The sequence below is a fragment of the Equus przewalskii genome, chromosome 15 (assembly GCF_037783145.1).
Source record: "Equus przewalskii isolate Varuska chromosome 15, EquPr2, whole genome shotgun sequence".
In the NCBI taxonomy this organism is placed as follows: domain Eukaryota; kingdom Metazoa; phylum Chordata; class Mammalia; order Perissodactyla; family Equidae; genus Equus; species Equus przewalskii.
The window spans coordinates 67,949,738-67,973,809 of NC_091845.1; the positions used below are offsets into that span (position 1 = coordinate 67,949,738).

At 39.3% G+C, this 24,072-nt stretch overlaps 1 protein-coding gene and 1 long non-coding RNA gene across 2 annotated transcripts in view; one reads left to right on the top strand and one right to left on the bottom strand.

Moving 5' to 3' along the window:
- The window catches only part of LOC103550800 (collagen alpha-4(VI) chain-like), a 103,480-nt gene that overhangs the window by 53,921 nt on the left and 25,487 nt on the right, over positions 1 to 24,072 (top strand). The window contains exons 17-26 of the mRNA XM_008519871.2: positions 1,319 to 1,372; positions 4,373 to 4,435; positions 4,790 to 4,855; positions 9,859 to 9,912; positions 10,030 to 10,065; positions 13,928 to 13,990; positions 16,045 to 16,107; positions 17,174 to 17,236; positions 17,777 to 17,839; positions 19,972 to 20,022. Of these exons, the coding sequence (XP_008518093.2) occupies positions 1,319 to 1,372; positions 4,373 to 4,435; positions 4,790 to 4,855; positions 9,859 to 9,912; positions 10,030 to 10,065; positions 13,928 to 13,990; positions 16,045 to 16,107; positions 17,174 to 17,236; positions 17,777 to 17,839; positions 19,972 to 20,022 (576 nt within the window). The remainder of the gene's footprint in view (positions 1 to 1,318; positions 1,373 to 4,372; positions 4,436 to 4,789; positions 4,856 to 9,858; positions 9,913 to 10,029; positions 10,066 to 13,927; positions 13,991 to 16,044; positions 16,108 to 17,173; positions 17,237 to 17,776; positions 17,840 to 19,971; positions 20,023 to 24,072) is intronic.
- Positions 6,658 to 23,251, bottom strand: LOC139076200 (uncharacterized). The gene is made up of 6 exons (XR_011527570.1): positions 23,085 to 23,251; positions 18,317 to 18,484; positions 17,653 to 17,694; positions 17,141 to 17,216; positions 9,157 to 9,244; positions 6,658 to 6,889 (listed from the first exon to the last, which is right to left on the bottom strand). It is a non-coding gene; the product is annotated as an uncharacterized lncRNA (long non-coding RNA).

The following is a 24,072-nucleotide window of genomic DNA, read 5'->3' on the forward strand; positions in this document are numbered from 1 at the left end:
CTGCAGTTTCAATACGATGTGTCCAGGTGTGGATTTCCTTTTATTTATCTACTTGGGACATGTTAGGCTTTTGAATATGAGCAGTTGCACCTTTTATAGGTTTTGGAAAATCCTTAGCAAATTATCATTTTGAAATTTTTATCTTTCCCCTTCTCTCTATTGTCTCTTTATGGATGTCCAATAAGAAATTTGTGAGAACCTCTCTTTCTATCCTCAATGTCTCTTAACCTCTCTTTCATATTTTCTATTTCTTTGTCTTTCTGTGCTGCCTTCTGAATAATTTCTTAGTTTCTATTTCACTATTCTTTTTTTTTTTTTAAGATTTTATTTTTTTCCTTTTTCTCCCCAAAGCCCCCCAGTACATAGTTGTACGTTCTTTGTTGTGGGTTCTTCTAGTTGTGGTATGTGGGACGCTGCCTCAGCGTGGTTTGATGAGCAGTGCCATGTCCGCGCCCAGGATTCGAACCAACGAAACACTGGGCTGCCTGCAGCGGAGCGCGCGAACTTAACCACTCGGCCACGGGGCCAGCCCCTCTATTTCACTATTCTTAACGTCACTTGTGTTTAATATGCCATTTAACCTGTCAATTGGATTTTTAATTTCAATTATTCTAATTTTCACTTCAAGAAGTTCTATTTGATTCTTTCTCGAATCTGCTTGAACTTTTGAAAAGTTGCTTATTTTTTACTCATTCTTTTTTACTTATTTAAATGTATTAAATATAATTATTTTATATTCTGTATATAACAATTCCAATATCTATAGTAATTGCAAGGCTGATTTTGTTGTCTGTTGTTTCTGCTGGCTTCGCCCCCATGGTATCTCCCTTGTGCATGTTGTAACTTGATTTAAACTCATTTTTGATTGAACTTGATCTGTGAGAAGTCATTTAGGCCTGAGTTGAGGTTGTTCGCTTCTGCCACGTACTTGATGGCACTACCTTCTGGAACCACTTTAAAATAAATGATCAGCTTGTGGTTTTTCATACACACACATCCAGAGTGATCAGAAGTCATTAGGACAGGTGGTGGCTATGACTTCCCTGGATTCCTGCTTTCTCTTTATTCTGAACTCTAAGGATTTCTGTTTTTATTTATCAGCTCACTAATGTAAATGAAAGATATTTTAATTTATTTTCTAGAATTTTGAGTTGTTTTACAAAGGGAAGATTGCTCAGGGCATCTAGTCTGTCACATAGTCAGAAATAGAATGGTAAATAAATTTTTTATTCTTGGTTAGAAGGTGAAACTACGTGAAAAAAGTTTCTAGTGTGACTAATATAACAAAGATTCTTTGTATATTTATCTTTTTTTCTAGGGTAATCGTGGAGTCCCAGGGTCATCTGGAGAAAAAGGAAATAGGGGAAATAGGGTAAAGTATGAGGACATTCTTCTCTCATATTTCTACTTCATAAACTGATCTTGAAAGTTCATTTTTAAGCTCTGGGAAAGAATCATCTAGTGCCTTAAGTACTAGATTGGGAGATAAAGGGGAGTAAATATTAGGTGACTATTTGGAACCTTTACTTAAGGCTTGACTCTGCAGATAGTGAAATGAGTAATGTAAACCGAGTTACTCGACCTATCGTGCTTTAGAACAGTAATCCTCATTCCCTCTCTCACAAGCTGTTCGTGGCTTCTTACCCCCAATGATTTAGTGTTATATTCAAGGCCTTTCAACCACATCCTTCACTAATCTCAGTCAAGAAGTATCCTTCCCAGTCAAATTGTACTACTCATTGTCCCCTGAAGATTCCTTATGTACGCCCTGCTCTGTGTCTTGGCTCATGCTAGGTACCCCATCCTGGAATACCTTTTCCTTGCCTTCATTTTTAGTGCTTCTTTGAACATCACTTTTTCTTCAGTTTCCAGCTCCTGACTTTCCTCCTTATGATGCCCTCCTTGACCATGTCAGTCTATAGCGATCTCCTCCTCTACATCCTTCCAATGTACGTTATTTGTACTATCTCCTTGACAGTGACTATACACTGCCTTGTGCTGGTAATTATATTTCTATGTAAGAGAAAGCAGATACTTGGCATATGTACTGTAACTCTCCCTTCCTGTTCCCATGGCAGACATTACTAACTGATTGTGGAATCTTGTCTAAAGGATGTGTCTCAACACAGTACTATAATCAGCTTCTGTTGATTGACTGGGTTATATAAGAGGGGTGAAATTTATTTACTTATTTTTTTTTGTATCCTTCATGGAATTAGAATGCTGCTTTTACCCCAAGGTGTGGATTGATTTCCTGATAAGTAAAACAGGGAGTCACAAGAAATGGCTCTTTATTGAGGTTTAATTTCCAACCTGCAGTTTGTGGATCAGATTTTGGAGAAGGTGGACAACACCATGCTTCCTTCAAGACTGGGGACTTCGAGACTCAGTTCCCACTGAATTTAGTTAAACTCAATAACCACCTGTCAAGTGCTTCAGGGCATTTTGCTAGACACAGGAAAGGGTTCAAAGATAAATAAGTTATGGTTTTGACCAACAAAGAGCTTATTATCTGGTACAGGAGATAAGATTTATATAGGGAGAACTATAATACAAGACAGGATGAGATAAAGGCTGTTAAGAATGGTTCAAATAAAGAATCAATGGGAGCACAGTGACTTGGAGAGGAATCTAGAAGAGAGTGGTATTTTTTCATCCAATCAATCATCAAAACTTATTGAGCATCTATCATAATCCAGGCATGACTGTAGAATGGGGAGCAAAACAGATGTGGGTTCTGTATCTCAGAGCTGGCCTCTTTAGGGAGATACAGACATTAATGAAATAATTATGGAAATAGATGTAAGATTACCTCTGAGATAAATGCATGAGGGAGGGGTAAATGATGGGGATCCGCTCCCGCCTGTGCAGTCACAGGGGTGAAGATGGGATGATATTTAAAGAATGAGTAACAATCAGATGATGAAGCAGGAGGGAGGGGCCAGAGACCAACCTTCCATACTGAGGTCCTATGGCATTTGAGAATGGTGCCGAAGGGTGGAGAAGACTCTAGAATTCTAGGGAAATCAAGACATTTTTCACTCAGACCTCTGTGAGAGACACACACAGGATATTCCAGGTTAAGAAAGAAGGTAGGCTTAGAGTTAGAAGAACTCAGGGTAGGTTTGGACAAACAAGGATTCCAGTTCCATAGGAGTGGAGAGTGAGAAAGAAGTATAAAGAGTGGGAGGAAAGTCTGAAGTGGCAACTTGGAGTCAATTTAATGCCATGTTTGGGGTCTTATTTTTTCTACTGAGTAATCACATGCTATCAAAGGTTTCTAGGCAAGGAAGACACATGTTCAAAGATACAGGTGTGGAAGATTACTGTAAAGCCAGTGTCTAGTCAGAAAAGGAGGGACTAGGAGTTGGGCAAATCATAATAGGAACCATATGCCAGGCTCTGTACTCAGTATTTTAATTTATTATTCCATGTAATCCCTATAATAGCCCTATAAGATGGGTATATCTGTTTCACAAATAAGAAAATTGTGAGAGGTCAAAGAAATTTTCCTGGCTAGTAAACTAAACAACAGGATTGCAATTTTGAATTAACTAACTCCCTTTTATCATTATATCAGGCCAGGTAAGAGGTAAGGAGGAGTCTTAAGTAACATTATGAGGTGGCTTCTTTTGGGGCCTAGAGAACATTCCATTCCCTGTGTGTCTGAGAGCCAGATCTTAGAGAGGGGTCCCAGTTTGCTATTCTCAGAGTGTGGTGTATCCCCTCCAGAATCAGGCACATAACATCATCTGAGGAAGTTTCCTGGGGTGGGGGCTCTCCCCAACTCTGTAGGAACTACTACACAGAGATGGTTCCATTAATGGCAGGTTTTAAGAGAAGAAACTATTTGCTTATCATGTCATAGTCTCATGGCAAGTTGCTTCACTTCACTGGTCTTCCCTGTCTACAGCAGTCAGGAGCTCTGGAAGCATTTTTTTCTTTTCTCTTCTTTTTCATGAGATCTTGCTCTCCTAATGCTGCCTATGCCCATGAGGGAGAAAGCCTTCTTTTTCTTATATGTGTTTCTGCGTGGGAGCATCAGGGGGGAGTGGAAAGATCAAGGGACTTGGTAGTAGGGAGTCCTGGGTCCAACTTCTCTGAGCCTCAGGTGCCTTGTATGCAAATAGGGTAATTTCTGAGTTGTGAGTGTTAAATGAGGTAATGCACACCTAAGGCCAAGCATATCATCGATTTCTAATGAAAGTGTGTTCTTTTCTAGTCTCAACTTGACCTCTTTAGTAGCAAAAGCTTTAAGTTCAAGTACTAAATTGCTCTTTTAATGGGATTCTCATTTTTCCTCATAATGTTCTCTTCCCTAGACAATAAGTGATTTTAAAAAGTGACACACTTTTTTTTTTTGTGACTTAAGGGCTTGACGGGACCACCTGGACGACCTGGAGAGCATGGACAGCCTGGGTTAAGGGGCGATCCTGTGAGTGGTGGTTGGGGGGATTTCTGCTGCTTTGATCCAGGGACTTGTGAACTATTTGCTTATGGCACAAAGGTGGAGAGAAATTAATTACTCATTAATGAGGCATCTGCTCAGCCTATCTTAGTATTGCAACAAATGAGAGATTTGAAAGGAAACCCATCCTATAGAAAATTTGGGTTCTTAAAAGAGTTTGGAATTTTAATTGCGTTGAGTATTTGGGAATTATTGAGCAGGCCCAGACAATTAAAAGGGTCCACTTTGGTTTGCCTTTCTTTTTTAAAAAATCATACTTCCTGTCATTTCTTTTCCTTTCTTTCCTGTCCATTTGAGGTAAGCAATCTTTTATTTTCTCAGGGGGATCCTGGAATTGATAATTACATCCAAGGTCCTAAGGGAGAAAAAGGAAGGCATGGACATCAGGTAAGATGGTCCCTGTTTGCTTGGCAATACTGAAGTGCTTAGGAACAGATGCTAGCTGTGCAAGAGATGTGGGTATTCTGGTTGGATCAGTATAGAAAACCAGAGAGCAAACCTGTGGGATTCCATTGTCCACGCAGACAGGAGCTCTGAATGTTAATCCCCACTTATATCCTTGTCCTTGCATCCTTGTCTCCTAGGGATTTCCTTTTTCTTTTTTTTTTTTTTTGTACAAATCTTTTGTCCCACAACACCAGTAATACAGGTTACTTTACCTCTTTTGTCCTTGGTTTCTTCATCTCCAAAATGAAACCATCAGACTCAGTGATGCCTAAGATCTTTCCAGTGTTAAAATTCCCCAATTTTATAATAATGTCTTGATTTAAAAGATACTCAGGGTCATTACCCTGTTGGCTTCCTTTCTATCACTGACAATGTTGATTGATATGAATTGGGTACTAGCCATTTTTAAAGATAAGATCCTTGTCTAGTTCTGAAGACTAGGAGCATCGTGACAGAAGACATCTTAGAAAGAAAGACTTGTTAACTTGACAGATGCTGACTTGTTGGAAGTCACTTTCAGATTTTTACGTCCTAGATATTAAAATGCATGACTCTGAAAAATGATTAAAATAATACAAGTACCTCAGTCCTCATATTTCATCATTGCCAATTTCCAGAAATGAGGTCTGCATAGCAAAATGTTTACAACTGTAGAGGAAACTTTATTTACTTTGAGCTCCAATTTTGTGTCCTTTGACAAAACCTTAGGACATCTGTTCTCCTCCCTGGATTGTGGCAAGTTAGCATCCATTTCATATATGTACAAGTCCTGAATAAAATCCAGTTTGTAACAAGATCATTACTATGTAGCTGTGTGAGAAAACTGTCATGACTTGCTGCAAGAATTTCTCATTTTGTGGCTAATTACAGTTGGTTTGGACAAAGTTGATTGAGAGAGTTCTTTCCGGTGAGTTGAGATCAGAGAACCCTGTGAATAGCCACTCAATCAGCTCTGGGATTGAGCTAATAGAACAGCAGGGCAGCAACCCTTAACCAATCTGGGTTCCAGTTTCCTCCTCTGTAAGGTGGGAAGATTAAAGAAACCATTTCAAAGTTTCTATGAGTTAGTGATTGTCATTGGAAGAAAGGTTATAAACTGAGCTTTGGTTTCATGGTTCACTCACAGTTTTACTGCTGGGAAGGAACTCAGGCCTCTAGACAAACTGTCCAGGGCTGTGTCCATCGCAGCACCACAACCATGGGGAGAGCCTCACACAGCTTTCAGAGGTCTCTGTTGCTGACTTTAGCTAAGGGTCAACCTTGAACATCAGACCTCTGAATTGTGTGCGCAAACAAAAATTGTAACCCTCTGAGGCAGTGCCATGCCATTTTGTATTTGTGTTCCCCAAGGTTTCTATCCCATGCTGAGCTCAAACAAGGGTGCTAACTAAGTATTCTTTGAATAGACTTGGTTAACAGAAGTCACTCCCATCAGTTATGTTGCAGCTGGTGGATGCTGAAAATTCTAGCCTGCGAAGTGCTATTAGAAGATAGTCCTCTAGGGGACAATCTTTCCTTGGAATTAGTTTAGCATTGAACCAAAGAGCACATTCCACGCTGCATGTTGGATGGAGAAAGTGCCCTGATGAAGCAGTCTTTCAAACCAAACAGAGAACCTTTATCATATTCCTCGTATTGGGAAGGAGTGGGAAGTCAGTCATGCTTTCACACTTCTGGGGAGAATGAAAACCAGTACGATCTTTCTGGAAGTCCATCAGGCAAGATATATGAGTTAGGACTGCTTTTTTCTTTTTGTTATGTTTTTTAATATACAAATGACAGAAAGCCTGAATGGCAGTGTTTAGCTAATAAACATATTTGATAATCCAGGCATAGGTGATTCTAAGTTTGGTACACGAGCTTGATAATTCCATCAAGATCCACTGATGTCATCAGGGGCTCAGCCCCTCTCCTTCCATGATGCCATCCTCGGTGTGGTCCTTAGGCTTGGCAGCCCAAACATTTTGTCTTCACCTTTATGTAAATTGCCAGAAGGAAAGGGACATTCCTTTCATCAGAGCGTTCCCAGCAATATTTTCTTTATAACTTATTGGCCAAAACTAGGTCCTGTACTCCCCACCTGCCCTTGCCCCATTTTAAGAGAGCCAGAGAAAGCAAGTCTCTGACAAAGGAAATGGGATTACCATGATTGGCTTAGACCTGTCATCATCATCTCTTGGAACTAGGCATGTTGTTTCCTCAAACAAAACTAATGTTTTCTTAGTATGGAACAGAGGGGAGAGTATATTGTATAGGTACCAACTGTGTCTATCATGGCTTAAGATGTGTATGTCCTTTGATCCAGCCTTTCCAGTTCTAGAAACTTATTTGGAAACTAATCATGGACCCATACAATGATTTAGCTCCAAGGATGGTTAATGTCGTGATTTTTAATCACTACAATGCTTAAATTTCCAATGATAAGGGATTGTTTAGACAAACAATGCTACATCCACATGATAGAATATTATTAACCCATGAAACAGTTTAGAAGACTATCTTAATAAAGAAAACATTCATGATGTAATATTAAGTGAAAAACCAGATTATAAAATACTATATTCAACAGGAATCCAAATTGGTAGAGTATATCTACATCTATTTATCCTGGAAGGATAAACACTCGGAAATTATGCATTTTTTCCCTTAACCTTTTATTTTCTGAAGTTGTTGAAATATCTGTGATGAACCTGTATTGCTTTTTACCCCAACTTTTCACTTTAGAAAATTTAATATCTACAGAAAAAGTTGTCATTGCAAGAATAGCACAATGAACACCAATTGTTATCATTTAGCCATATTTGCTTTATGTCTTTCTATACATATACATAGATTTTTAAAGGTATATATATATATATTTTTCTGAATTATTTGAGCATTAATTGAAGGCATCATGACATTTTGCTTCTAAATATTCAATAGGTATCTTTCAAAACAAGGACATTCTCCTATATAAGCACAAAGCAATCATCATACTCAAGAAATTTAATATTGATACAATATTACCTTCTAATATACAGTCCATATTCAAAATTCTCCACTTGCCCCAGTAATGCCCTTTCTGGCTATTTTGGTGGTTGTCATCATTGTTCCGGGATCCTATCAGGGATCATGCGGTACGTTTAGTCACCTTGCCTCTGTACTATCCTTTAAATACACCTGTCACTCAATTATTTCTTTGTTTACATGACCTTGATATTCCAGACCAATAATTTTGCTAAACATCCCACAATTAAGATTTGTCTATTTCCTCATGACTAGACTCAGGTTAAACATTTTTGGCAGCATATTAAGTAATGCTGTGTCCTTCTCAGTCACGAGGAGGGACACTGTGTCAGTCTGTCTCATTATTGGTGCATTAATTTGATCACTTGATTAAGATGGTGTTCACCTGATTTATCCATCATGAACACACCTTTCCCCTCTTTCTAATGATTAAGTAATCTAGGCAGTGATACTCTGAGACTGTAAATTTCTTGTTTCCCAACAATCTTTTATTCCATGGTTACAGCATCTGCCCAGATCATTCCTTTACTGTGCTGGCTGTAAAAAACTGTTTACTATTGAAACGAGAAAATGATAAACATTTTAAGAAAGAATCCTTATTATATGGAGACCAATTGTGAGAGTGCTTTATCTAAAGGTTTCTCCCTCATACAACCTACTTTATTTTTTTAAAATTCCCATTATAAAAGTAACGTTTACTACAGATATTTGGGAACACAGAAAAGTCAAGTGTATAGAAAACAAAGCATCAGTAGTTCCAGTAAGCAAGAAAACCATCAGTTTACTGAACTTTCCTAACTTGTGGATGACAAAGTTACTGTCCCTGAGAAAGATGAGGATCCCATGGGCTGATTAAGAAATGTTCCAATATAATATAAAAAAAAGAGGAATCACCATTTTGTCTTTCTCTAAATTTGGCATAACTTATTCTTTGAGAGAATTTAGTGTACTTGAAAAGAACAACACTGTAGCACAGTTTTTTTCTACTTTATAAACTTTTGATAAACAGAATTTTTAATTGTTGCATTCTATTTCAGTATGTGTTTCTACCACAATTTCACTAGCACTTCCCTCATATAAGATTGTTTTGGAATTTAATCTATTATAAATAACAGTAGGAAGAACAGCTTTGCACAAAACATCTTTGTTTCTGTATTTCACAGTCTTTCCCAATTTATGTCTTCTTATTGAGTTAGTATGTGACTTCACTGAATAATTATATAAAATGTCCCTACCTTGTTTTTCCCTACAAGATGGTTTCCAATTCTCCTGAAAGATGGACTCATTCTTTCTCTGGACACCACTTATTTTCCTACTTCTGACCTGAAAGAAATGAGAGCATTGGAGACTTTCCTTATTGTGACTGTGTTTAACCTCTTTCTCCATCACCATCTGTATCTATTGACATTCCAAATGTACAGAGACACACTCTTATACCTTCTGTTTCTGTTGGCCACTCTGTACCCTATACAATGCAGGTAGAAAGGAAAGTGCCGATATTTTTCAAATATTAAGCACGGCTTGTTGGAGAATACATACAACTACTGTTCCAGCATGGTGAACCCTGAGGAGTCATCAAATGAACAACCTTTGGGGAAAGATACCTACAACAGGGATATTTTTAAAAACCAGAATTAAATCCATTTGCTTCTAGGAGCAAATGGAGCGTTGACCAATAGAACTTTCTTAGATCACGGAAATATTCTGTATCTGTGATATCCAATATGGTAGCCCCAGCCACATGTAGTTATTGAACACTTGAAATGTGCCTAGTATAACTGAGGAACTAAAATTTTAATTTAAACTAATTTTAATTAATTTAAACTTAATACTGCCTGTGGCTAGTGGCTTCTGTATTGGATAGCCCATGTGTAGAGAACAAATCCAGAAGTGTGTAGACATCTAAACTGATCTTTCCTTTACCTCTTACTTTTCAGGGAAGCTCTAGTTTCAGTGGACCTCAGGGAGAAGCTGGAAATGTTGGCCCCCAGGTAGGTATAACTGCTTGTTGGATATATTTCACCTGCTTTTGTGGAAGAGAGCGGTGGGTGGGGGTAAAAATTGGTTTATTTCCTTCTCTAAGGTCTCTGCTTCCCGTCTATTCTTAGGGGTCAAGAGGAAGACGAGGTCAGCCAGGGTTGAAGGTCAGTGTTTTCTGGAAAGAGTTGCTTTTTGTTCCACATACATGGCTGCCCTAAAGAGCTCTCTCTGAGGTCAAGGGGAGTACTGTCTGGGCTGTCTGAGGGTGCGTGCATATCACTGGGAAGTTTCTCTGGGGGCTTTTTCCATGAAACAAGGAAAGCTCACGTGGTTCTTCTCTGCTCCCTCTCCAGCCTGCTGTAATATTCCATTTAGATCAAAAAGAAGCTAATACCTTAGAGAATGGCTTTTGCCTCTGAAATAATGATTTTTCCATTTAAAGAAGTGGGACCTCCTAAAAGTGCATAAGAGGACCTCATAGTCACTAAATAAAGGAAAAAGATTGAGTTTTTATTATTTCCAAAGGGGAATGATGTGATTTGAGGGTGGGATGGGGGATATCTCTGTGGAGGACTCGTATTTTACTGAGCATTTATCTAGTACCAGTCACTGTACTAGGCCTTTATTTATATCACCTTGTGTAAACCTCTCTAAACTCCAGGAGTTATGAGCATCACTGGTTATTTTTTATGGATAAGAGAGGAAATATAGGTTTAGCAAAGTGAAGTTGCTGGTCGGAGCCAGCTAGTAATTGGTGGAGACAGACAAAGATCAGGATGTTCTTGGAAATTTTTGTGCAAAATAAGAGTTAAGTTTATGAGGTAGACTTCTCTCTAACATAGTCTGGTCATGCTCTGCTGGAATTATTTTTTCTAGCATTCTCATGATTTAGGGATTGTGAAAAAGTAAGAGATCAATTTATGTCATCTCTGAGTCTGGGAATGGATGAGTGTGTGTGCGTGTGCGTGTGCGTGTGTGTGTGTGTGTGTGGTGGGCAATGACCTCCCAGGTACAAAAGAAGCTGAGTCTCCTGTGTCTTCAAACCAAACATGTTGGAAAAGCATGGATATTGAGAAAGCCCAAGTCTCAACAATCCAAACAAATTTTGTTGACACCAAGTAAAATATTATTTCTCATAAAATGTTAGGATTTGAAATAAATTCTTAAATAGATAATTTCTTGTGCCGTTAATTCAATTTTAACAATTGTGAAATAAATGATGTCTTGAACTCTCATTTTAACCTATTGTTTTTAATACCCAAAAAAGCAGAAGGAAATAGACTACAAGTTGACTAGGCTAAGTTTTGGAGAAATTAAGTGACTCTGGGCAGTGGAAGGAATTTCCTACTCCTGAATTCTTTAATTCTTTTGTGGTGCTATGTGTAGTTTATCTAAATGTCCATTAACAGTGGGTCCTCTGCTCAGTTGAGTCTTAGTTATTTTTGGTTCCCTGTGTCGCTCCATTTCCTATGTCTTTCTTTTTTATTTAATTTAAATCAGAGCTCAGCATGTGCACAAATTTAAAGTCAAATTGCACTTGCAAGCTTATGATGAAAAATATTTCCCTGCCCATTCTAACTGCCTGCTCCTGATTCCCAGCTCTTCGGGAGTGCTCACTTTCATCTCTTTGGGCTGTTTCTTCTGGTTTATTGACATTTTTCTAAACAACATGCTTAGTTCGCTGTTTCTTGGTTTTCAGTTCTGGATGTTTTTCTATTGATTTTTTACTATAGAGGATAAAGATTTTTCTTAACCTGTTCATCTCCTTCTCTGTACACTTCCTCCAAACTCATCCTTGCAGTACACTTATTTTCTCCACTTTGGGTTAAATCAATTCTTTGTTCACACACTGACTGGGTAAATATTCTTTACAGCTACAGAACTTCTGTTGGCCTCCAGTCACCTTTTCTCCCATTTGCTTTGTGTTCTAGGTGCCTGTTACTAGTTAATCATCTTTAACAGAACTGATAACCTCCCAATACATTCAAATGTGTGAGCGTTATTTTTCTTGTATTCCTCCTTCCTGGGCCCTCTGTCCTGCTCTAATCCAGACTGATTGCTCTCTGGGCCTCTGCACTCTTGTCTTATTGGGACAGATTTTGGAACAGCAAGCTCTCATTTTGGGAGCAGAGAAAAATGTGTGCAAACTGCTGTTTTTGGTAGGATGCCTCTTCCTTTTTAATACACGGTAATCTTGATGAATCTCCATAGTTCTTTGCTCTTTTTCCTATTCAAGGTCTGATTTTTAAGTAAGAGATAAAATCATAACTATTTGCAGAATCCAGGGTGAACTGAGTTTATCTAATATGTCGATGGTTTGCTAGTTAACCCAGGGTTGGAGAATTGGTCACATAGACTTTATGTTTTTGAGGCTACAACTTGCTAAAGATCCCCAGTACTTTTTGAAGAATAGAGCTTACAGAGGTGCTGAATTCCAAATTACAGCATCCCGTGGACCTTGGGAAAATGTGGCTCATATTGTCTGAAAAATTAGGTATGCTGGCTTTTGCAAGATGCATAATAAAATGGAATTCTAAATAAGATTTTATTTATGGAAAAGATTGTATAATGGCAAACAAATCAAGGCATAAATTATTTTGGCAATAAGAGAAAACTTTAATTTGTTAATTATGATAAAACTAAGAATATCATTAATTTTTTAAATGTCTGTAAACACACCATCCTCCTGCAATTGTTTTCATGTTTGTGTATTTACTTGTATAGATAATAAAGGGTTATCATAACGTATATACTATTTTACATTCTGCTTTTCTATGTTTCCAAATCTTCTAATTATAATTTTAATATACTATATCTTACCCTGTTGAAGAACAATGACTGACTAACCGATTCTTACGTTAAACATTTAGATTTATTTATTCTATTTTGTTAGATGACATGGTCAGTGATGTAAAGAAAAATTGTATTACAGATTTTTTGCTTTGTTCGTACATTCGCTTTGCTGAAAGTGGTTCCTTACTATAAATGTATAGGCACGGAGTTGCCATAAAAGAGTGTGAACTTTGCTATATGGAGCCACATTGTTTTCAGAAGCGTTGCAGTACTATGAATGTCACTAATGTGATGTGCAAATTAGGTAATATTTCACACCCTGTTTCAAAATTTCTAGCTACATGCCTTTTAAAACTTGGTTCATATTTTTAAGTCTAGAAATCAACTCTTGAAGAGCAAAATAATAAAGCAGTAATGCTTAATAGAAGTGCTTCCCAATTATCTGAATAGTTTACAAAACTTAAGAAGCACAAGAAATTGATCCACATGTTGATTAATTCTGAGTTGAAGCTTTTTTTCTCTCTGCAAATCTATGAATAATCAGTAACCTACTCAACATGTGAGCAACAAGAGCAGGAAGGGGCAGAATAATTCACAAAATGGGTCTTATCCTCAATCTTGGAAAATGCATCTTTTCTGTAGAAATGAAAATATTAATTTGAGGGAGAAATTAAATCTGTTATCAGAGAAATCATTTTAACAGCCAACTCTTTGCCTAGAGAGCTAGCTTAATGCTGTAAGAAACTATAGGATTTTAAAGCCAGTTTTCTGCTATTTCTCTGTGTGTTTTGTGCCTTTGTCCTAGAATATCACACTTGCTACTGTGTTCAACATTCTGAGTTTCCTCACGTGGGGTAAGAGTCCTTAACACCAGTGAGCATTTTACCCATATCCCTTAAAAGGATGGATGGGCTCTTAGGAACCAGTTATTATGTAAGATGGGAGTTTGAGTTATTTAAACAAAGTACTTTTGCTTCCATCACTAGCTGAGGCATTGGAAGATGTGCAAAGACTGGGAAAGACAATAAGCATCTGGTCTTGCAATTTCCCATCATAAGTAGACTCCCCCCATTTCCTCTCCAGCTCTGTATCCTAAGAGGACTGAGCACAGATAGTCAAATCTTGGTTGTCTTTCTCTTGTGGCTTTCAAGTTTCGTCTTGCAGGGAAGGCTGCCTTCAGTAGGAAAACTAAAGATGCCTGGTGAGCTGACTACGTTTTATTTATTTCGACAGGGTGTGCATGGAGAATCCGGTGAACAGGGTTACCCAGGAGAGCTTGGGTATCCAGGCCCACAGGTTGTATCGGTGAACTTGTTTTTAGTGCTAAAGGATATTTGTTTGAAATTTTAACTTAGATTCTTTTATGGAGATTTAACATCTATCAGAATGACCTCGGATACCTCCCCCTCAGGACCTCCCAAAACAAATTGTGTAACCTCTCTTCTGGGAGGATTAAACCCCAATAGCTAATATTTATTGAGCTCTTACTATGTCCTAAATATGGCCATAAGCACTTGTATTATCTCATTTAATGCTTCAATGGGGCTAAGGCATTATTATTCTCATTTTACAGGGGAGAAATATTGGGGGGATGAAGAAGTTAGGTAAATTGGCCAAGCTCACACAACTAATAAGTGATAAAGATAGGATTCAAACTCAAGGAGTCTAGTTATAAAATCTGTGCTCTTAATTACTGTGCTAAAGCTGTGTATTCAAACAACTCAAATAGTATTTAATTTATTAAAATTGTATTCAATCTGGCAGGAAAATCAGCAAAGTGTTTATTATCTATTATACACAGGGTGCTTTGCTAGTGGGCCTGGGACGTTCAGACCATTAAGGCAAGGGTCTTGCCCTCGAGGAGTTCAGTCCAGTGGGGCATTGTAAACTATTCAGTGACAACCAGAAATTTAAACTTCCAACCAGTGCTTTTGGAATCTTCTAAGCATAACCCAAAGCTGTCATTCTGTAAGCCCTTCTGGAATACTTTCTACATCTTTCTTTTAAAAGTCAAATTGTTTCCGAGTATCCTCAAATGGGGGAACTTTAAAACAACAAATTATAGAGGCTGGCCCCGTGGCTGAGTGGTTGAGTTTGGGCGCTCCACTGCAGTGGCCCAGGGTTTGGATCCTGGGTGCGGACATGGCACCGCTTGGCCACGTTGAGGTGGCGTCCCACATCCCACAACTAGAAGAACCTGCAACTAAGATATACAACTATGTACTGGGTGGAGTTGAGCAGATAAAGCATAAAAAAAAAAAAAAAAGATTGGCCATAGTTGAAAAAAAAAAAAACCCCAAAAACCCCCAACAAATTATACTAACACATTGAATCATTCTCCATAACTTTAAAAATCCTATGAGTGTCAGATGATAATTTGAGAAGGTTTCTGCTGCTGTTCGACTTAACAAAGGTGCTAAAGGAAAAAATGGGTAATCAAAGTGTAATTAGAGATTATATTTATTTTATGATAGAAAATAATATCTGAACATAAAGGGAAACAACTGAGAAATGTATTTTTGCCTTTTCTTGTGATTACTGGCTTGAGTCAAATTTGGACCCCCCACCACTGTGGTGTCCTGATCTTCTCCTTTATAGTCACTTTATTACACAGCTGAGTGCAAAGGGAGCAAGTCGTGCTGTGAGCCATGAGCAAGATAGTCAATAAAACCTCTCCTTAATTCTCACTTCCCGCTGGGGTGTGGGTATGATGGTCTATTTAAGCACACGGTTACAATACCGCATCCAACAGTACAGAAGCCGTGATCAATGCTTCCAATAGGAAAGCATTTCTCAAAAAAGTTGGAGAAAAATTCAAGTGTCAAAAATCAGTAAAGTAAAATAGATTGGGGGAGAAATGAGCAACTCCTCAGCAATGTGCTCAGTGAGATTAGGCCACTTAAATGTGCTTTTGGTTCTTGATAAAATCAGAATGCAATCTCTTATCTTTTGCCTTTGTATGTACAAGGAAAAGGTTGATTTTTCAAAGGAGATCAGCATCTTAGCAGCTCCTCTCATTCACCTTTTAGGATTTAAAATTAGTTGGGTGAATTAAAATATAAAAGCAATGTTCTCAAACATTAGTGTTCATCACATTTAACTGGAGAGATGGTTGAAAGTCTAGATCCTGGGGACTCATCCTGTGCTTTGGACGGAGGGAGTTTGGAGGGAGTGTGTGGGGGTGCTTCAGAGTGAAGATGCTGCTTGATGGAAGTGTGATAAAGGAGATAGTGATGCATCAGTGCACCTTAATTTGCGTTTCCATCCGCCTCCAAGATGATTTTGTGGGTACAGGGAAAATAAATAGCTCTGTAAAAGTTGGTTGAATTTTATTTTCATCTTCGGGCCAGGGACCAAGAGGAAGGCAAGGAGTACCAGGAACTTTTGGACAGAAAGGTTCACAGGGTGCTCAGGTAGGTTTGAAACTCTAACAGCTACAACACAGCTGCTCGTTAACAATGGCCGGTTCGTGCCCCTGAGTGCTCCTGGACAAACGACATAAAGCTACATGGTTTGTTCTGGGATCTGTGGGTATCAGGACTTTCTACAAATAGCTCATTCGACACAATAGACATTGATCACCAGCTGTGTGCCCCCTTCTACTTTAGGTGTATTGTGGGAATATAGTGATCACTGAGATTGGATTTGAGCCTCAAGGTTGTGTAACACAGCTCATACTTCCCTATAGTGCAAGAAAAACCAGTTCTGTGAAAGGGGTATAAATGACTAATTTACTCCTCATAAACATACAAGGAAGCATTACTATACCAATTTTACAGATGAGAAAACCAAGGCTCAAAGGGATTAAAAGACTTGTCATCTGGATAGCAAGTGGCCAAACTAGCTTCCAACTTGAGTCTTTCTAGTGTCTATTCAGCTCCCCACCCAGTATCCCAGTGCTTTATAGAAAGATCAGACCAGATTGAGACAGGTGGTTAGGAGTGGTTTCCTGAATAAGGTGGCATTTGAGATGGCCTAAAAACCTGGGCAGCATGATTAATTTAGGGATGAGCGTCCCTATCTGGAGATTGAAAATAGCAGCTCCAGGATGGCCTAAGCCCTAGTTCTGTCCTCAATCTCTCTCTTGGTCAGGAAGAACTGGCCCCATAAGTGATTGTATTATTTTCATTCTCATTTGATAATATTTTCTATTTAGAGAGGGTATAAGTTCAGGTGTTTGTCTTCCCATTGCTTAATCAAGTGATGTTTTTCCCTCTAGTAGCCAGGTAATTCCTCCAGTTCTCGGTACATGGTGATGTGGCCTTTCGCACAGAACACCTTACTCCCCCACCCCAACACCCAGCCCAGAGATTAAAAGTGTATGTTATGCGTTTTGTGTGTAGGAGGATAAAACTGTGAAAAACATTAAAGGTGCTTCACGAGCATATTACCAGTTCCAGACCATTTCAATAATAACAAGAGAGTCAGATAGTTAACTTTTTGTACCTTGAGGTGATTTTGGTCTTGGTCTTGTTGCAGGGGAATCCTGGGCCTCCAGGGCCTAATGGTTCAAAAGGAAAAGCTGGACCAAGAGGAATGAAGGTAAATGTCAGAGAACACAATTTTCCTTGATTCCAACTCGGTATTCTTACAAGAATCTCTCCTCATGTGATCATTTCCAGCATGAGTTTCTGATGTGGTTGGTGATGTTATTGACTGTCCATTACCTTATAGCTGGATAGATGGATACAGAGAAGGAAAAATTTATAGACAGACATATAGAAAGATGGATAGATAGATGGTCATATATATCAGTAGACAAAAACATATCAATAGATAGATAAACTTATGGCCTGATCACAAATATAGATTCACACACCCATACCTAGAAAAAGCCATAATAATATAGCATGCTGGAACCAGTGCTGTAAACCTGGTTTTGCTGATTTTCAGTACTAAAATCTTTGCTATATCTGTTAGTTATCTATATTTAACAAAATTTAGAGGAAGATATTTACCTTGGACTGTATGGTGATGCTAACAGGACTTGAAAAGATTGACTGTAAAATCCAAGGAAAATGACATAAAATCACATGAACTCACAGGAGAAATTAATTTAATCTTTATCCTTTACTGTAAAAGGGAGAGCTCGGTGATGAAGGGGAAAGAGGCCCACGGGGTCAACAAGGACCAAGAGGGCAACCTGTAAGTCTAATTTCTCTGTTCTGGACTCTTGATTGAATCTCTTGTTTGTTATTTGTTCTTGTTTCACATAAAATTCTAATGTTCTTAATGAATTAAGTTTGGGATCACAAATATGATGTGATCACTAGAGCTGCCGTGAATCTAAATACTCAAAGATTCTCAAACTCCTTGTATAAAGAAAGACTCCAAAGATGTCCTGGGAATTATTTTGCCTTCTCACATGTTGAAGAAGGAAGTGCCAGTCAGCCTCTGCTGCTTGACAAAGAGATTTTGTAAGCAATTGAGTCTTTTAGGAATACAGAGATGTTCAATGAAACGTTTTTTCCTGGGGAACAAATAAGACAGCCAATCAGAGTTGCAGTCTTTTAAGGTGTGAGTTCAATTATCCAGAGCACAGAAATGATCTTTGGAGCCCAAGGATCATAAAATGTTTGCTTCACAGATAACATTTCCAAAGACAGGACTCTACATTTTTACCTTAATCATGAGAGCGAGTTAGTTATTTTATCGATATTTTCAATTCACCACCTTATTGGAATTAGCTTTATGATGCAGTAATGTTGTCTTTCCTGCAACTCATATTTCTGAGATTTCTTTCATCAGCAACGGGAAGGACCTGAAGTTGTTTTGCACTCAGCACTCACACTGCATTTGAGCAAGGAGAGAAAACAGAAACTTAAATGTGGAAAGGGAAAGAACAGAGTAAGATTACCATCAAATGGAGTATAGGGCAAATAGTGTTTTGTACCTACACTCAATTCAGATGATGAAGTTAACACTGCTTAACTTTAGTAAAGTATCCTGATTTAAAATAACAGAAAGCTTGTTCCTACTGACCTCTCCCTGGGACAGACTAAGCTGGGGAGCAATGCCTTTCTTGACGGTGTCAATCAGGTGTCACATCACATCAGAGGGGACATCTCCAAAATATACAGTTTGGGTTTCTGGGGTTGCAGATGCTGGAGGCTCTGCATGTCCTTCAGCAGAGAGAAGCTGGAGTAACAGCAAATGAACCTCATTCGCATCCTTCTTTTTCCTCAAAATAATTCATTTTTGGTGATCTTCTTTATCTTCTTTTTCTTTCTTTTCTAATACTTCGCTCTCTTGTTCTTAGGCCATAGGAATGATCTTTGTGGCTTAAAATTTTTAATTTTTCTTCTCAGTTGACTTACTTGATTTTGGTGCAGTCCTTGTCCTTTCAGCAAAAGGCACCTAACAGGTTCTGAATTCACTCTTTATTACAGGAAGCTCGCTGTACATATAGATGCTAAGATCTCCAGTAGTATCATCAAAATTTTCATAATTATTATCATCATCACCACCACCTCCACTCCACCATCATCACCAATGCCATCACCGTGACCTTTATCACCACCACTACCACTACCACTCCCCTGCCGAACTCATCACTGCTACTGCCGCCATCAGCAGCAGAATAATGACCACTTATAAGTATTTTCTTGGTGCCTGGCATCATGCTAAGTGCTTTCCATGCACGATCTCACTTAATCCTTCCCCAAAGCTTACTATGTAGATGATATTATTATCCTCACTTAGCAGATGTGGAAACTGAAGCTTAGAGAGGTTGAGTAACTTGCCCAAGGTCACTCACATGAGTGTTGGAAGTGGAATAAAAACTCAGGTCTGTCTGGGCTTATATTCTGTGCACTTATTCACTAAACTGCATTTCCTCTATTCTGGTTTTTTTCCCCCAAAATCTGTCTTTCTCCCTAGAGATTTACCAATTCTGGAGCTTCTTCCATTGTTACTTTATACTACATGGAAAGCAAGTTTAGCCCAATGGGAACTTTGTACAGTGATTTGGCTTCCTACAAACATGCTCTTATCTTGCTGAGGTACAGAAGCTTGCTGAAGAGGGGGTTAAAAATTTTTTTTAAAACCCACAAAAAACTTACTTATATCATGGTCTCTCAAAGTTTTCAACCCTTATCCCCTCCTTATCCTGTGAAAGTCGTCTAGTGGTCCTCTGTGAAGGTGGGATACGCCTCCACCCAGCCCCTCCCGCCTTCCCCACCTCCTTGTGCTGCTGATGTACCCAAGAGTTCGGAGAATATTACCAACCACGTGTTAATCTGGATGACTCTACAATTTATCGTGTATCCTTTTCTTAGGGTCTTTTTGGTCCAGATGGATATGGACGTCCAGGAAGAAAAGGAACAAAGGTGAGGGTTACCTTACAGAGTATGCTGAACTAAAGACATGGTTTTTATTTTATTTTACTAAAGTAAGAGTTATTACCCAAGTGGTCTGCCAGGACCGGTTTCTACATGCTGTTTATAACATGTTGTAGCTGCCAGAGTTTCCTCCTTAAAATATAAGAGCTGATTTTTATCACTCCTTTATTTAAAAATCAGACTCCTTATTCATCTTCCACCTACACCCGATGTTCCCGTCCCAGCTCTGGGAACGTCAGGCCCTTTCCCAACTCCTCGCCTTTGCAAACACTCTTGCCTCTACTTGGGATGTCCTTCTCATCTCCCTCCTTTGGGCAATTTTTACTCATTTTCTAGGATCAACGCTAATATCAACTTCTCCTTGTGCATGCCTTATTGGACTTCCCCAAACAGAATTTGTTGTCCTATACTCTATGTTCCTAAAGCATCTTGTTCATATTTCTGCAGTAGCCTCTTTCCATCTAGGTTGCATTATCACTTATCCCTGCATATGTGTCTGCCTCCTAGTTTGGGAACTTGACTGCAGGATTACATCTTATTCATTTTTGTATTGCTGGAACAGAGCCTGGCACAGAGTAGGTGCTCAATAAGTATATTTGAATAATGTATTTGAATATCTCCACTCCTATAAGAAGCTGGTATTTTAACTTGTAGTTAATGGGCTCCTGACAGAGGTTTCAAAGCATGGAAGCCATGTGAAGCTTGTTGAACAAATCAAATGTCAATAGTCATGGTTATTCGGGGTGCTTTAGTCTGGAAGTTACATTTATTGCCTCACAAAATGAGAAATCACTGGAATGTTTAGTGATACTTAACAGGACTCTGGGCTGGCTTCTCTGCAATTCTCGTTTCCCTTGTGGCTGCAAGATGGCACCAGGAAAGCAGGTTATCAAGCAGGAAAATGCCCAAAACACGGTCAGCTCTTGGTGAATATCTGTAGAATGATGGAATAATGGGGGTCCTTAGTGATCATCTAGTTCAGCCTAGTTGATTTACAGATAAGAAAATTGAGACTCAGAGAAGTGAAGTAACTTGGCTACCATCACACGGCTAGTTAGAAACAGAGCTGAGTGTGGAAGGTAGCCATTGGAGCCCCATCCTGGCAAATGAAGTCTTTTTTCTCTAGGGAGAGTTTGCATAACAGGGGAATCCTGGGTAGAATTCAAATATGCGTGTTTTGAGCCACATACCATCTCTGAGCTGAGCACAAGGGCAGTCTGTGCTTATTGTGATACAGTTACCACTCTGAAACACAGAGATTCAATCCACATTTGCATGATTTTTTCCTGGCAAAACATAACGATCTCCCTTTAAAGGGCCCTTACTGCTGCTTGGCCTGCCGACTATGCTTTCCTCTTCTGTTCACTTTCTTCCTCTCCGAATCGACTATTTCATATCCTTTCCTCTCCCCTCAACCTCCAAGATCTGCTTTCTCTCCTACATTTTCAGTGGAGGATTGTGCTTCCTATTTCATTAATTAAATAGAAGCAATGAGAGGAGAACACCTCATACATCCACCACCACATAGGCCAACTTACTTGCCTCTCTACTTGTGGACCCTGCCTTCCCCTCTACTGATGGGGATGACAGTCCATGCCCTTATCTGAAACTAATCTCTCCTCTCATGGCCTGGATTCCATTCCCTTTTTGCTTCCTTAAGGCCCTGGCTCCTGCAGGTGTCACCTTTCTTTCCTGGATCATCAAATTGTCTTCCCTTCTCCATAGACCATTACCAGCAGTATACAAAGATGTTCCCACAAAGAGGTTGGAAAATCTCCCATCTAAAAAACCCCAATAAACAAAAAACCAAACCCTCACTTAACTCCGAGCTCACATTGCCCCATTCCTCTCTGGCGAAACTCTTTGAAGGAGTAGGTCTATACCAGTGGTTCTCATCCAGGGGTGATTTCACCCTCCAGGGGACATTTGGCAATGTCTGGAGATGTTTGGTTGTCACAGCTCGGGGAGAGGATGATACTGATATGAAGTGGGTAGAGACCAGAGATGCTGCTTTTCACCCCATGACACGGAGGACAGCCCCTCACGACGAAGAGCCATCAGGTCCAAAATGTTAGTAGTGCCAAGCTTGGGAAACTCCGCTTTCTTTCCTCTGGTTCTAGCTGATGACGCTTGAGTCTTCACCCCTCGGCCCTCCCCACTCAACTCCATCTGCTTTATTGTGGTAAAACCCATGGTGCTAAATCCAATAGTCAGATCTCTGCCCTCATCGTACCCCAGCTCTCAGCAGCATTTGACAAAGGTCATCATGGGCTTGTTCTTGAAACCTTTCCTCTCTTGTCTCTCAGCACACCCCACTTTCCTGGTTTTCGCTGGCTGTTCTTCCTCAGTCTCCTTTGCTAGATCTTCTGAATGTTCTTGATCTCTAAATATTGGAAGACTCAGGGCTCTATCCTCATATTTCTTTCCGTCTTTACTCACTCCTCAAATGACCTTATCCAGTCCTGTGGCATCAAGTACCACTTCTCCTGTGATCTCCAGCTTGGACCAATCTCTTAAACTCCAAATGTCTCCACTTGGTTATCTAACAGGCATCTTAAAATTGAGATGTCCCAAAACACCTTTTTTCTTCTTCTTTTGTTGTTAACCTTTTATTATGGAACAATTCAAACATATATACAAGTGGCAAGACTAATATAATGATATCGCTCCCCCCCACCATGGACCCATCACCTAACTCAGACAATGAAAAATCCTTGGCTGATTTTGTTTTGTTTTATTTATACTCCTACCCGCTTATCCCCTGCACCCCAATTATTTTGAAGCAAACCTCAGATATCATATATTTCATGCATAAAGTTTTCAGGTTGCTTCTCTAAAAGATTCGTTTAAAGTAGAACCACAATACCATTATCACACCTAAGAATTTACAATAAGCCTTTGATATCATCAAACATCCAGTCAGTCAAAACTGATTCCCCTGACAACTTGCCCCCCCTCCAGCCTTCCCTTTCGCAGGGAGTGAAGACTCCATCCTGCCAGTTGCTCAAGATGGATACTTGCACCATCTTTAATAAGTCCCTTTTTCTCACCTCCTACATTTAATCCATCAACAAATAATGGTGAGTTGAGTCTATCTTCAAAATTCATCCAGCATTTCATTACTTCTCACCACCACCACTGCCACCCCCTGGGCCAAGCCAATATGATTTTCCACGTGGATTACTGCAGCAGCCACCTGACTGGTCACCCTGCTTCCACCCTTGCCTCATCTAGTTAGTTGTCTATGCAGCAGCCAGAGCCGTCTTTTAAGTGCATAGTCAGATCATGTCACTCCTGTACTCAAAGCCCAGCTGTGGCTTCTGATGTCATTCAGAATTAACCCCACTGTTAACATGACCTACAAGACTCTACACAATCTGGCCCCTCTGTCAACTCTCTGAGCATCTCTTGCTGCTCCCCCCACATTCTCCTTCAGTGTTCCTCAAACACAGCACACAGTCATACTCTTGCCTCTGCCTGAAATGCTCTTCTCCCAGATATCTGCTTGGCTTGCTTCCTCAATTTGCCAAAATGCCACCTTTACCAAAAGGCTTTGCCTGACCACACTACATAAAATAGTTACACCCCCGACTCCTACCCATATCATTCTTTATCTCTTAATCCTCTTTCCAAAATAGCGTTCATCTCTCCCTGACATATTATATATCTCTTCCTCACTAGTGGGTAAGTTCCATGATAGCAGGGTCTTTGTTCTATTCACTGCTGAATTCCCAGTGTCTAGAGAAGTACCTAGCACATACTAGTGCTAAATGAATATTCGTTGAATGAATAATTGCTTTGTAGTAAGCCTTTGACCTAACAATGAGCACCTGCTTCCCAAGAGTCAATCTGGTCCCCCTTCCCTTGGCTCAGATCTCTGGTTATTTAAACCAACAGATAAAATGCGTAAGCTGAAAGTTTCACTACACAATATCTCAAGGACAGGGAAGAATTTGTAAAAATCATTTGCAAGTTGTTTCACATTGAATTATAGAAATAAAATATAGCCACTTGGGAGTAGCTCAAGACAACTGTTCC